Source organism: Myotis lucifugus, unplaced genomic scaffold (genome assembly GCF_000147115.1).
Source record: "Myotis lucifugus unplaced genomic scaffold, Myoluc2.0 scaffold_88, whole genome shotgun sequence".
Taxonomy (NCBI): domain Eukaryota; kingdom Metazoa; phylum Chordata; class Mammalia; order Chiroptera; family Vespertilionidae; genus Myotis; species Myotis lucifugus.
Window position 1 is genome coordinate 3,068,595 of NW_005871136.1, and position 12,021 is coordinate 3,080,615.

Below are 12,021 nucleotides of genomic sequence, written 5' to 3' on the forward strand. Positions count from 1 at the left end.
CCCCCAACTCTCTCTGGCCTTCCCACTGCAGTTTGGCAATCAGTTTGAGGCAGCTCTGCTCTGTATCTATTATTGTTCAAAAGTTTGTAATGGTCTTTATTATCCATGAATGAGTGAGATCATGTGGTATTTTTCCTTCATTGACTGGCTTGTTTCACTTAGCATAATGCTCTCCAGTTCCATCCATGATGTTGCAAATGGTAGGAGTTCCTTCTTTTTAACAGCAGCATAGTATTCCATCGTGTAGATGTACCACAGTTTTCTAATCCATTCATCTACTGATGGGCACTTAGGCTGTTTCCAGATCTTAGCTATGGTGAATTGTGCTGCTACGAACATCTGGTTACATATATCCTTTCTGATAGGTGTTTCTGGTTTCTTGGGATATATTCCTAGTAGTGGGATCACAGGGTCAAATGGGAGTTCCATTTCCAATTTTTTGAGGAACCTCCATACTGCCTTCCATAGTGGCTGCACCAGTCTGCATTCCCACCAGCAGTGCACAAGTGTTCCTTTTTCTCCACATCCTCTCCAGCACTTGTCGTTTGTTGATTTGTTGATGATGGCCATTCTGACAGGTGTGAGATGGTACCTCATTGTTGTTTTGATTTGCATCTCTCGGATGATTAGTGACTTTGAGCATGTTTTCATATGTCTCTTGGCTTTCTGAATGTCCTCTTTTGAAAGGTGTCTATTTAGATCCTTTGCCCATTTTTTGATTGGATTGTTTATCTTCTTTTTGTTAAGTTGTATGAGTTCCCTATAAATTTTGGAGATTAAGCCCTTATCAGATATGACGTTGGCAAATATGTTTTCCCAAGAGGTGGGTTTTCTTGTTGTTTTGTTGATGGTTTCTTTTGCTGTGCAGAAGCTTTTTATTTTGATGTAGTCCCATTTGTTCAGTTTCTCTTTAGTTTCAATTGCCCTAGGAGCTGTATCAGTGAAGAAATTGTTTTGGCATAAGTCTGAGATTTTGTTGCCTTTGTATTCTTCTAGAATTTTTATGGTTTCCTGTCGTACATTTAAGTCCTTTATCCATTTTGAATTTATTCTTGTGTATGGTGTAAGTTGGTGGTCTAGTTTCATTTTCTTGCATATATCTGTCCAATTTTCCCAACACCATTTATTGAAGAGACTATCTTGGCTCCATTGTATGTTCATGCCTCCTTTGTCAAAAATTAATTGAGCATATTGGTTCGGCTAATTTCTGGACTCTCTATTCTATTCCACTGGTCTATATGTCTGTTCTTGTGCCAGTACCAGGCAGTTTTGAGAACAGTGGCTTTGTAATACAGTTTGATATCTGGCATTGAGATCCCACCTACTTTGTTCTTTCTCAGGATCGCTGCAGCTATTCGGGGTCTTTTTTTATTCCAGATGAATTTTTGGAGAGTTCGTTCTAGATCTTTGAAGAAGGCCATTGGTATTTTAATGGGAAGTGCGTTGAATTTATAGATTGCTTTGGGTAGTATGGACATTTTAATGATGTTGATTCTACCAATCCAAGAACATGGTATGTTCTTCCATCTGTTTATGTCTTCCTCTATCTCTTTTTTCAACGTCCTGTAGTTTTCTGAGTAGAGGTCTTTAACCTCTTTAGTTAAGTTTATTCCTAGGTATCTTAATTTTTTTGGTGCGATGGTAAATGGGATTGTTTTTCTAATCTCTCTTTCTGAAAGTTCACTATTGGTGTATAGAAATGCCTCAGATTTCTTGGGGTTAATTTTGTATCCTGCTACATTGCCAAATTCATGTATTAAGTCTAGTAGCTTTTTGATGGAGTCTCTAGGGTTTTGTATGTATAATATCATGTCATCTGCAAATAAGGACAGTTTTACTTCCTCTTTTCCAATTTGGATGCCTTTTATTTCTTCTTCTTGCCTAATTGCAATGGCTAATACTTCCAGTACTATGTTGAACAGGAGTGGTGAGAGTGGGCATCCCTGTCTTGTTCCTGTTCTTAGGGGAAATGGTGTTAGTTTTTGACCATTGAGTATGATGTTGGCTGTGGGCTTGTCATATATGGCTTTTATTATGTTGAGGTATGATCCTTCTATTCCCACCTTTCTGAGAGTTTTTATCAAAAATGGGTGTTGGATTTTGTCGAATGCTTTTTCTGCATCAATTGATATGACCATGTGGTTTTTTTCTTTCAATTTGTTTATGTGATGTATCACATTTATTGATTTACGGATGTTGTACCATCCTTGCATCTCTGGGATAAATCCTACTTGGTCATGGTGTATGATCCTTCTGATGTACTGCTGGATCCGATTTGCTAAGATTTTGTTGAGGATTTTGGCATCTATGTTCATGAGGGATATTGGCCTGTAATTCTCTTTCATTGTGATGTCTTTACCTGGTTTTGGTATTAGGGTGATGCTGGCTTCATAGAATGAGCTTGGAAGTGTTCCTTCCTCTTGAATTTTTTGTAGTAGTCTGAGGAGGGTAGGTTTTAGTTCTTCCTTGAATGTTTGGTAGAACTCCCCTGTGAAGCCGTCTGGCCCTGGACTTTTGTTTGCTGGAAGCTTTCTGATGACTGCTTCAATTTCTTCCATAGTTATTGGCCTATTGAGGTTTTTAGATTCTTCCTGATTGAGTTTTGGAATGTTGTATTTTTCTAGGAATTTGTCCATTTCCTCCAGGTTGTCTAGTTTGTTGGAGTAGAGTTGCCCGTAGTATTGTTTAACAATCATTTGTATTTCTGTGGGGTCTGTTGTTATTTCGCCTCTATCATTTCTGATTTGGTTTATTTGGGACCTTTCTCTTTGCTTCTTGGTGAGCCTGGCGAGTGGTTTGTCAATCTTGTTTATCCTTTCAAAGAACCAGCTCTTGGTTTCATTGATTTTCTGTATTGTTTTTTTGGTCTCTATGTCATTGATTTCTGCTCTAATCTTTATTATCTCCTTCCTTCTGCTCACTCTGGGGTTTTCTTGTTGCTCTCTTTCTAATTCTTTGAGTTGTAGAGTTAGATGATTAACTACCATTTTTTCTTGTTTTTTGAGATAGGCCTGTAGAGCTATAAACTTCCCTCTCAGGACTGCTTTCATTGTGTCCCAGAGGTTTTGGATTGTTGTGTTTTCATTGTCATTAGTGTCCAGGATGTTTTTAATTTCTTCTTTGATGTCATCGGTAACCCAATCAATATTTAATAACATGCTATTCAGCTTCCAAGTGTTTGAGTATTTTGGGTTGTTTTTATTGTAGTTTATTTCTAACATTATGCCATCATGGTCTGAGAAGATGCTTTTTATGATCTCAATCTTCTTGAATTTGTGGAGACTTTGCTTGTGACCCAATATGTGGTCTATTTTTGAATATGTCCCATGAGCACCTGAGAGGAATGTATATTCCGCAGCTGTGGGGTGTAGTGTTCTGAAGATGTCAATTAAGTCCATCTGATCTAGTGAGTCATTTAGGATTGCTGTTTCTTTGCTGATTGTTTGTCTAACGGATTTATCCAGTGATGTCAGTGGTGTATTAAAGTCCCCTACTATGATTGTGTTATTGTCGATATCTCCCCTGATATCTTCCAGAAGTTTTCTTATGTATGTGGGTGCTCCTGCATTGGGTGCATATATGTTTACCAGGGTTATATCTTCTTGTTGTATTGATCCCTTTAGTATTATGAAGTGGCCTTCTTTATCTCTGGTTATGGCCTTCACTTTGAGATGTATTTTGTCAGATATAAGTATTGCTACCCCAGCTTTCTTTTCCTTTCCATTTGCGTGAAAGATATTTTTCCATCCCTTCACTTTCAGTCTGTGTGAGTCCTTTCCAATGAGGTGGGTCTCTTGTAGACAGCAGATGTATGGGTCATGTTTTTTTATCCATTCAGCCACTCGGTGTCTTTTATTTGGAGCATTTAGTCCATTTACATTTAAAGTTATTATTGAAAGGTACTTGTTTGTAGCCATTTCTTTTTTGTGTGTGTGTGTGGCTGTTTTCTTTCTGATCTTGATATTTCTTCTTTTACAACAGTCCCTTTAGCATTTCTTGCATGGCTGGCTTGGTGGTGATAAACTCCCTTAGCCCTTTTTTGTCTGTGAAGCTTCTTATTTCCCCTTCAATTTTGAATGATAGCCTTGCTGGATAGAGTATTCTTGGATTCAGTCCTTTGCTTTGCATCACTTTGTAGATTTCCGTCCATTCTTTTCTGGCCTGATGTGTTTCTGTGAGAAATCATTTGATAATCTAATGGGAGATCCCTTGTATGTTACTTTCCGCCTCTCTCTTGCAGCCTGTAAGATTCTCTCTTTATCCTGAACATTTGCCATGGTAATTATGATATGTCTTGGTGTGGGTCTTTTCGGGTTCACCTTGTTTGGGACTCTCTGGGCTTGTGTGACTTTTTTCTTCCCCACCTCAGGGAAGTTTTCTGATATTATTTCTTCGAATAGGTTTTCTAATCCATGTTCATCTTTCTGTTGTTCTGGCACCCCTATTATTCGTATGTTGCTTCGTTTCATGTTGTCCCAAAGTTCCCTTAGGCTCTCCTCCTGTCTTTTAATTTTTTTCTCCATTTGCAGTACAGTTTGAGTGTGTTTTGCTTCCTTGTCTTCTAATTCACTGATTCGGTCCTCTGCTTCTCCCAGTCTACTGTTGATACTTTCAATGGTGTTTTTTATTGCAGCTATGTCGCTCTTCATTTCTTCTTGGGACTTACTTAAGTTGTTGATTTTTTCACCTGTTTCTTCTAGCTTCTTGCATACGTAGTTGAGTTTTTCATCTGTTTCTTCTTGCTTCTTGAACATCCGGTGCATGTACTCTAGGAACCTTATTCTGAATTCTTTTTCTGTCATGTTGCATATCTCTGTCTCACTTAGCTGCTTTTCTGGCGAGTCCTCCTTTTCTTTCCTTTGGGGGTTTCTTTGTCTACCCATGTTTGATCTCACTGACATTACTAGTTGTTGAATCGTTCAGTGGCTGGACCCTGGGTGGCAGTGGCTGCTCCCTGGGTGGCAGTGGCTCCTCGGTCTGTGGTTGCTCCTTGGGCGGTTGTGGTAGCAGCGGCTCCTCTGTTGATAGCAGGGCCTCTGATGGGTGCTGTTCACAGTTGTGGTGGCTCTTCTGGCTGGTGGAGGGAGGCTTCAGACGCAGCAACTGTTCCCCAGGCAGAGCGTGTGGTGATCAGGAGGCCGCTGTTGCTTGAATCTTCGAGGCAAGTCCAACCTTTCCGTGGAGGGGTGCAGGTCTCCCCTTGGCTCTTGCAGTCGCGCTGTTTGCGAATCGCTGGCTCCGGGTCAGTAGCGCCGGGCTAGTAGCCGATCTCTGGATGCCGGTGAACGCTGCCTGAGATGGCGCGGTCCCGCCGCTGCGCTGGCGCCCAGAGGGAGGTTTCAGCCTCAATCTCCAACCATCCGCATTTTTTAGGAGTTTTCTGTCTTTCCTGGCTGCAGACTGTCTCTCAGCTGAACCTCCCCAGCTTGATCGGGCTGATTGTTACCCGTTTCAGCTGCTCGCCCCCATCTGGTCCGGGACAAAGCACCAACACGTCCGTCTAAGCCTCCGCCATTTTCTCCCACAATACTGTTTTTTTCTACTAATAATTTTTTAAGAATTCTATTTTTTAGTTATATTTTCTTAAGGGAAGCTGTAAAAGACACACACGAGATGTTCTGTCATTTACACTAAGCCTTTGCTATCCTTCTAAAAATAGAGTAATAGAAAAATGTATTGGACTACAAGAAAATGAGAACAGGCCTGTGTGCCTTAAGTAATATACTTGTATATAAGGGAACCAAGAAGCCATTTTCTATAATTTGCCCTTGAACTATTCCATGTAGATACCGATTATTTTCCTCTCCATTAATTAATGTAATGTGAATCTTAGCACTAGAGAGAACAGGCAGAGCAAGGGGAGGGAGGCAGTGTGGGCTGCTTCCTCTGGCTTTTTCCGTGGCCTCCTTGCCTGCTTTGCTGCTCACTAACCCAGAGGTTATGTCCGTCTTCTGGTCCTTGGTCCGATCCCTTCGTCCCTACCTCACTTTATTAGATATCTGGGTGGAAGTTAACTAACTTTGTGGGATCATGGTTCTTTTTTCCTTTCTCCTTATTTAACTTGTTATGTATTTGCCAGTCTGGATTATCTGACTTAAAATAAAGAACTTAAGGTACAGCTATCTGCAAGATACTTTGAGCTTCAGATATTTACTAAATATTTAGCCCTTTGCCAGTTTCTAATCTAAAACCTCGTGCTGCCTCAGTTCTAGAATCAGAAGGACTTCTCTTTTGACTGCCTTTAATCATGTTACAGAAGCTTAACTTAGTACCTTGCAAAATGAGGCAAGTAGTGAAATTCTTAAGTTGTTTAGAAAGAGAGAAAGGCATCATACCTCTCCTATTTTTCTTTTGATAAGCACATTTGGTAGATTTTGTTTCTAATGATTTCCTTATTTTTGAATATTAAGGATGAACCATTTGAAAACCGTGGTAATTGAAAATCTGGAGGGAAATAAATACATCACCCACATGGACTTGCGGGACAACCAACTGACTGACTTAGATCTTAGCTCCTTCTGTAGCTTGGAGCAGCTGCATTGTGAGCGGAACCAGCTGAGGGAGCTGACACTCAGTGGCTTCTCCCTGCGGACTCTCTACGCCAATTCCAACAGTGAGTTCTCTGCCCGGCTTCCTTTTTCTTCTCTTACATTTCTCATCAGAGCTTTCCAAGAACAATGGCATCTGTGGTGGTCCTCACCTCTCTGTAAAATAGAATTTGAGGGTTATTGAGACCTCGCCTTGTCTTTTCAGTTTGCTTTCAAAACTGAAGTGGTTGAAATATGCATACAAAAGACATTACAAGATGCTTTGAGCTTCACTAAGTGCCAAATATTTACTAAATATTTAACTCTTTGCCAACTTCTAATCTAAAACCTTGTGCTGCCTCAGTTCTAGAAAGAGAAACCCCTCGTTTTGATAGTCATTTGCTCCAGGAATATTTTCCAATGTAAAAGGCCTGTTATTTGTTGAAGTCATTTTTTTAAAAATATATTTTATTGATTTTTTACAGACAGGAAGGGAGAGGAATAGAGAGGTAGAAACATTGATGAAAGAGAAACATCAATCAGCTGCCTCCTGCACACCCCCCACTGGGGATGTGCCTGCAACCAAGGTACATGCCCTTGACTGGAATCGAACCCGGGACCCTTGAGTCCGCAGGCCGACGCTCTATCCACTGAGCCAAACTGGTCAGGGCGAAGTCATTTTTTAATGGAGAGTTCATCTTTACCAAAGAGGTTATAATTACTTTTTCTGTGTTTCAAGAAGGAAAGGAAAAAATGTTCAGTTTCACTAAGTGTCAGAGGGATTAAAATTTAAATAATACCATTTTATACTCATCAAATAAAAAAAAATAATGCTAAGTGCTATTGAAGATAGGGAGAGGCAGCTCTTTATACACTGCTAGTTTGAGTGTGGTTGATAAAACCCCCTTGGAGAGCAGTGTGAGGTGTTGGAGAAGGTAAAGACACACAGGGCCCTGCTTGGAATATCTCCCAGAGACACTCATGTGTAGAAGGAGATGTGTACAAGAATGCTTAGCATAGCATTGTGTTTGTTATAGTGAAAAAAATTAAAAATATGACTATTAATAGGGAAACTAAGCCATGACATATTTGTATGATAGAATATTGCACAGCAATGGAAATCAAGGTACTAAAGCTTTGTGTGTCAATATGGATAAATCTCAGAAGCACTTTTGAGTAAAAAAAGGAAGTGCATAATTATATGTACTAGGATAGTTATCAAATTTTAAAACATACAAAATGTTGTTTTCTTAGCTATAAGTATGCCATAACACTATGAAAGAATCCACGGGAATGATAAAAATCATATTCAGGATGATGTTTACCTGGTATGTGCAGTGTTTCAATTCTTAATTTAAAAAGTGGAGCATATTAGGCAGAATGTCAAAATTTGTTAAAAGCTACATGATAGGTGGAAGAGAGTGTTCATTATTTTGTTGTCTTTTCTGTATCTCTAAAATGCGTTATTAGGATAGAAGATTGTTAAGGAATTCTTTTGATGCCTTTAACCATGTTACAGAAGCTTCAAATTATAGCTGCGATTAGGTCAGAATAGTGTCACTGCTGATGAGTGTTGTGCTGTTTATAGATATCGTGAGAAGGTAGTAGGTCTTTTGCCATGGAAATATTATCAGGACCATTTTCTATTCTTAATGTATCTAAAGATCTGAATAACTGGCTCCTTTGGAAAAGACCTTATTGACATAGATGCAGTCCTTCTTAGTAACCAAGGTTCTGTCACAGTACTGTAGAAAATGGGGCTTTATCGAACTTAGCTGTTCTGTTTACAGAATCCTTAAATTCAGCAAGCTGGAAGAATTCACATCAACACTTGCAGTTTTGACGACTCAAGAGTAAAGGAGTCAGCTTCGCAAAAGAAGTTATCCAATGATCAGCTACTATAGGAAAAGGCAGTCAACTTCACAGGTCATTGGGGATATGCAAACTGACCCCTGCACACATACCAGAGGGACACCACTGCACACATACCAGAGGGACTAGAATGAGAGACTGAAAATACCAGTGTCAGTTGTTGGGAGTGTAAACTGGTACAACCACCCCGGAAAACTGTTCAGTATATGCACCCCCTGTAGTCAACAGTTCTCTCCTAAGCTTATCTACACTAATAAAAGACAAACATGCAAATTGACCGTACCTTCGCTATGCCTTAAGCCACGCCCACCAGCCAATCAGAGCGACTATATGCAAATTAACCCAACCAAGATGGCGGCCGGCAGCCACGGAGCTGGAGCAAGCAGGAGGCTTGGTTGCCCCAGTGATGGAGGAAGCCAAGCTTCCTGCCTGCTGTGGCTGGCTCTGATCTCCACTCAAGCCAACAAAGTTTCAATTGTTGAAGATAAATAAATCCCAGAATAAAAGAAAAAAAGGAGAGGCTGGGAGCTTCTGTCGCTGGGGGGCTTGGCCAGCCTGAAAACAGCCCTCAGCCCCTCACCCAGACTGGCCAGGCACCCCAGTGGGGACCCCCACCCTGAAGGGGGTGTGACCAGCTGCAAACAGCCATCAGCCCCTCACCCAGCCTGGCCAGTCACCCCAGTGGGGACCCCCACCCTAAAGGGGGTGTGACCAGCCTGCAAACACCCATCAGCCCCTCACCCAGGCTGGCCAGGCACTCCAGCGGGGACCCCCACCCTGATCCGGGACACCCTTCAGGGCAAACCAGCCAGCCCCCACCCGTGCACCAGGCCTCTATCCTATATAATAAAAGGGTAATATGCAAATTGACCCTAACAGCAGAACGACTGGGAATGACTGGTCACTATGACACACACTGACCACCAGGGGGCAGATGCTCAATGCAGGAGCTGTCCCCTGGTGGTCAGTGCGCTCCCACAGGGGGAGCTCTGCTCAGCCACAAGCCAGGCTGACGGCTGCCAATACAGTGGTGGTGGCGGGAGCCTCTCCCGCCACCTCAGCAGCACTAAGGATGTCCGACTGCAGCTTAGGTCTGCTCCCTGCTGATAAGTGGACATCCCCCTAGGGCTGCCGGGCTGCCAGAGGGATGTCTGACTGCTAGCTTGGGCCTGATCCCCCAGGAAGCGGGCCTAAGCCAGCAGGTGGTCATCCCCTGAGGGGTCCCAGACTGCGAGGGCACAGGCCGGGCTGAGGGACCCCCCCCCCCGCCTCCAAGTGCACAAATTTTTGTGCACTGGGCCTCTAGTACTCAACATAAATGCTTATATTAGTCCACAAAAGACATGGAAAAAATATTCATAGAAGCACTATTCGTAGTCACCCCAACTCGAAAAGACTTCAGTGCCGTACCTCTAAAATGAATAAACAAATTGTGGTATAGTCATATAAACAGTTTCATACTGCCAGGAGAATGAATGAACTACACGTACATGCAGTAATGTGAATAGATCCCACAAGTGCAATAAGGAGTGAATGAAGCCAGATCAGAAACTTTACAGACTGTATGTGTAATTTATGTAAATAAGCAAAAGTAGCCTGTGGTATAGGGAGTGAGGGCGACGAGGGGCGGAGACTGGAAGGCGGATGAGAGGAGGCTCCTGGGAGCTGGTAATGGGCCGCTTCCTAAGTGGGCACTGGCTACACTGGTGTGTTCTGTGTGTAAAAATGTAGCGATCTGTGCACGTAAGATTGTTGCCCTTTTCTGTATCTATGTTGTACTGTAGTTAAAAGTTAAAATATTGCCAGTGAAAATCCAATTATCAATTTTTAAAAAAATTAAGTAGTTACTGTTAACAACTGCCTGGTCTGGCGTGAGTCCAGTGCAGTACACACAATCCTTCATTAGTTGTATTTGGTCTTCAAATTGGGACCACACTATTCATGTGCGTTACCCAATGGCTTTTGTCTTTAGTTCATGTCAGTAGGTGGCCTGTTTTCTTTCTGACGCTGTCACTTTTTCCTTATTTACTCTCAGTTACTTTCTTCTTTAGACAATGTTACTGACACCCTTTTGTTTTTCAATTAGGGCTGACAGCAGTGAATGTCTATCCAGTACCCAGTCTTCTCACATCTCTAGAACTTTCCAGGTGAGTGTGCTTCATAAAGGTGGTGCTTGTTTGATTCCTAATATTTAAAAGACATATGTGGATAATTTGGTAGTTTTGAGGCACAAGAAATCTAAATACTTCTGAAGTCCCTCCCTCCCTTCCACATGGATCAGCACTCACTTAGGCCTATATCATCTCTTGTCTGGAATTCTGTAACAGCTTCCTGATTAGTCTTCCTTTTACTAATATAATCATCTCAACCAGACCTCAAGGTAGCCACAGAGTGAACTTTTTAAATTACAAAACTGACATTGTACTTACTTCCTAATTCTTCAGCGATCCCCCTATACCTGCAGGGTAAAGTCACAGTCTTCTGGACATGATTTCGTTTTCTCCAGCCTGTTTCTTACCACTCTCTGCTCCGTTTCCCCAAACTGCTTGTTATAATTCCCACATATGCCATGCCATTTCTTTCCTTGCCTTTGTGTTCTCACTCATGTTGTCCCCTCTTTCTTAGAATGTCCTCCTCTCTTCAGGTCATTGTCCCACATTCTTCAAATTCTAACCCAGATGTCCTATATCTTAGGGAGCTTGCCTTGATCCATTCCTGACAAAGTGCTTCTTTCATTCAGCCATCGTAGCCGTATCTGCATTTCTCTTACAGCCCTCACTTCATTCTGCCTCGTCGTCTCAATCGACTGATCAGTAGGTACATTGAGGCCAAGAGAGACTAAATAATATCTGAAAATAAAAAATATTTTTACTAGGTGTCTGCTCAGTGCTCTACTAAATATTTGCATTCACATTTTAAATGTTTTGAAGCCCCCCACTAGTTATCTTGTGCCCCTACTTCCACACTTTTATTCATTTTGTTCATTTTCCCCAGAATTTGCTATTCTTCTTCCCCAGTTATTACCTGTAGTCATCTTCAAAGGTTTGTTTAAAATGCCACTTCTTCCATTAAGTCTCTCCACATCTCTCCTTCAGTCATCCCATCATATATATGCTTTCCTGCTGTTGAGAGCCTTTGTATCTTCTTTGAGCATGCAGTATAATTGATCCAGGAGTATACATGTTTGGGTGCTTATCTCTGTCCACCTCTCTATCAGCGACATTCATTGAGCACCTAGTGCATTCCGGTAGTGGACCAAGAACGCTTAGGTATAGTGCTCCTGCCCTCAAGGGGCTCATGGGCCAGTTAACAGGTATATTACAGACTAATGAAATGAGTTCCACTCATCATCGTAAATGATGGCTTGTGTTGATTTATTTTTGATAGAAACCAGCTGGAATGTGTCCCTGACTGGGCCTGTGAAGCAAAGAAGATAGAAGTATTAGATGTGAGCTATAATCTTCTGACAGAGGGTCCTATGAGGTATGTGTGTGTTAATATATATATGTATGTATATATGATATCTGTGTGTGTATGCATGTATTCATTATTCTCCTAGATTGGGTACTTTGTATAGGTACTTTCATTTAGTGTCATAAATATCAGTACTGCTGAGTGCAGG

At 41.6% G+C, this 12,021-nt stretch overlaps 1 protein-coding gene across 1 annotated transcript in view; it reads left to right on the top strand.

The window, feature by feature from the left end:
- Positions 1-12,021, top strand: part of PHLPP2 (PH domain and leucine rich repeat protein phosphatase 2) — a 70,405-nt gene that overhangs the window by 42,575 nt on the left and 15,809 nt on the right. Inside the window, exons 8-10 of the mRNA XM_023756040.1 lie at positions 6,411-6,613; positions 10,486-10,546; positions 11,787-11,882. Of these exons, the coding sequence (XP_023611808.1) occupies positions 6,411-6,613; positions 10,486-10,546; positions 11,787-11,882 (360 nt within the window). The remainder of the gene's footprint in view (positions 1-6,410; positions 6,614-10,485; positions 10,547-11,786; positions 11,883-12,021) is intronic.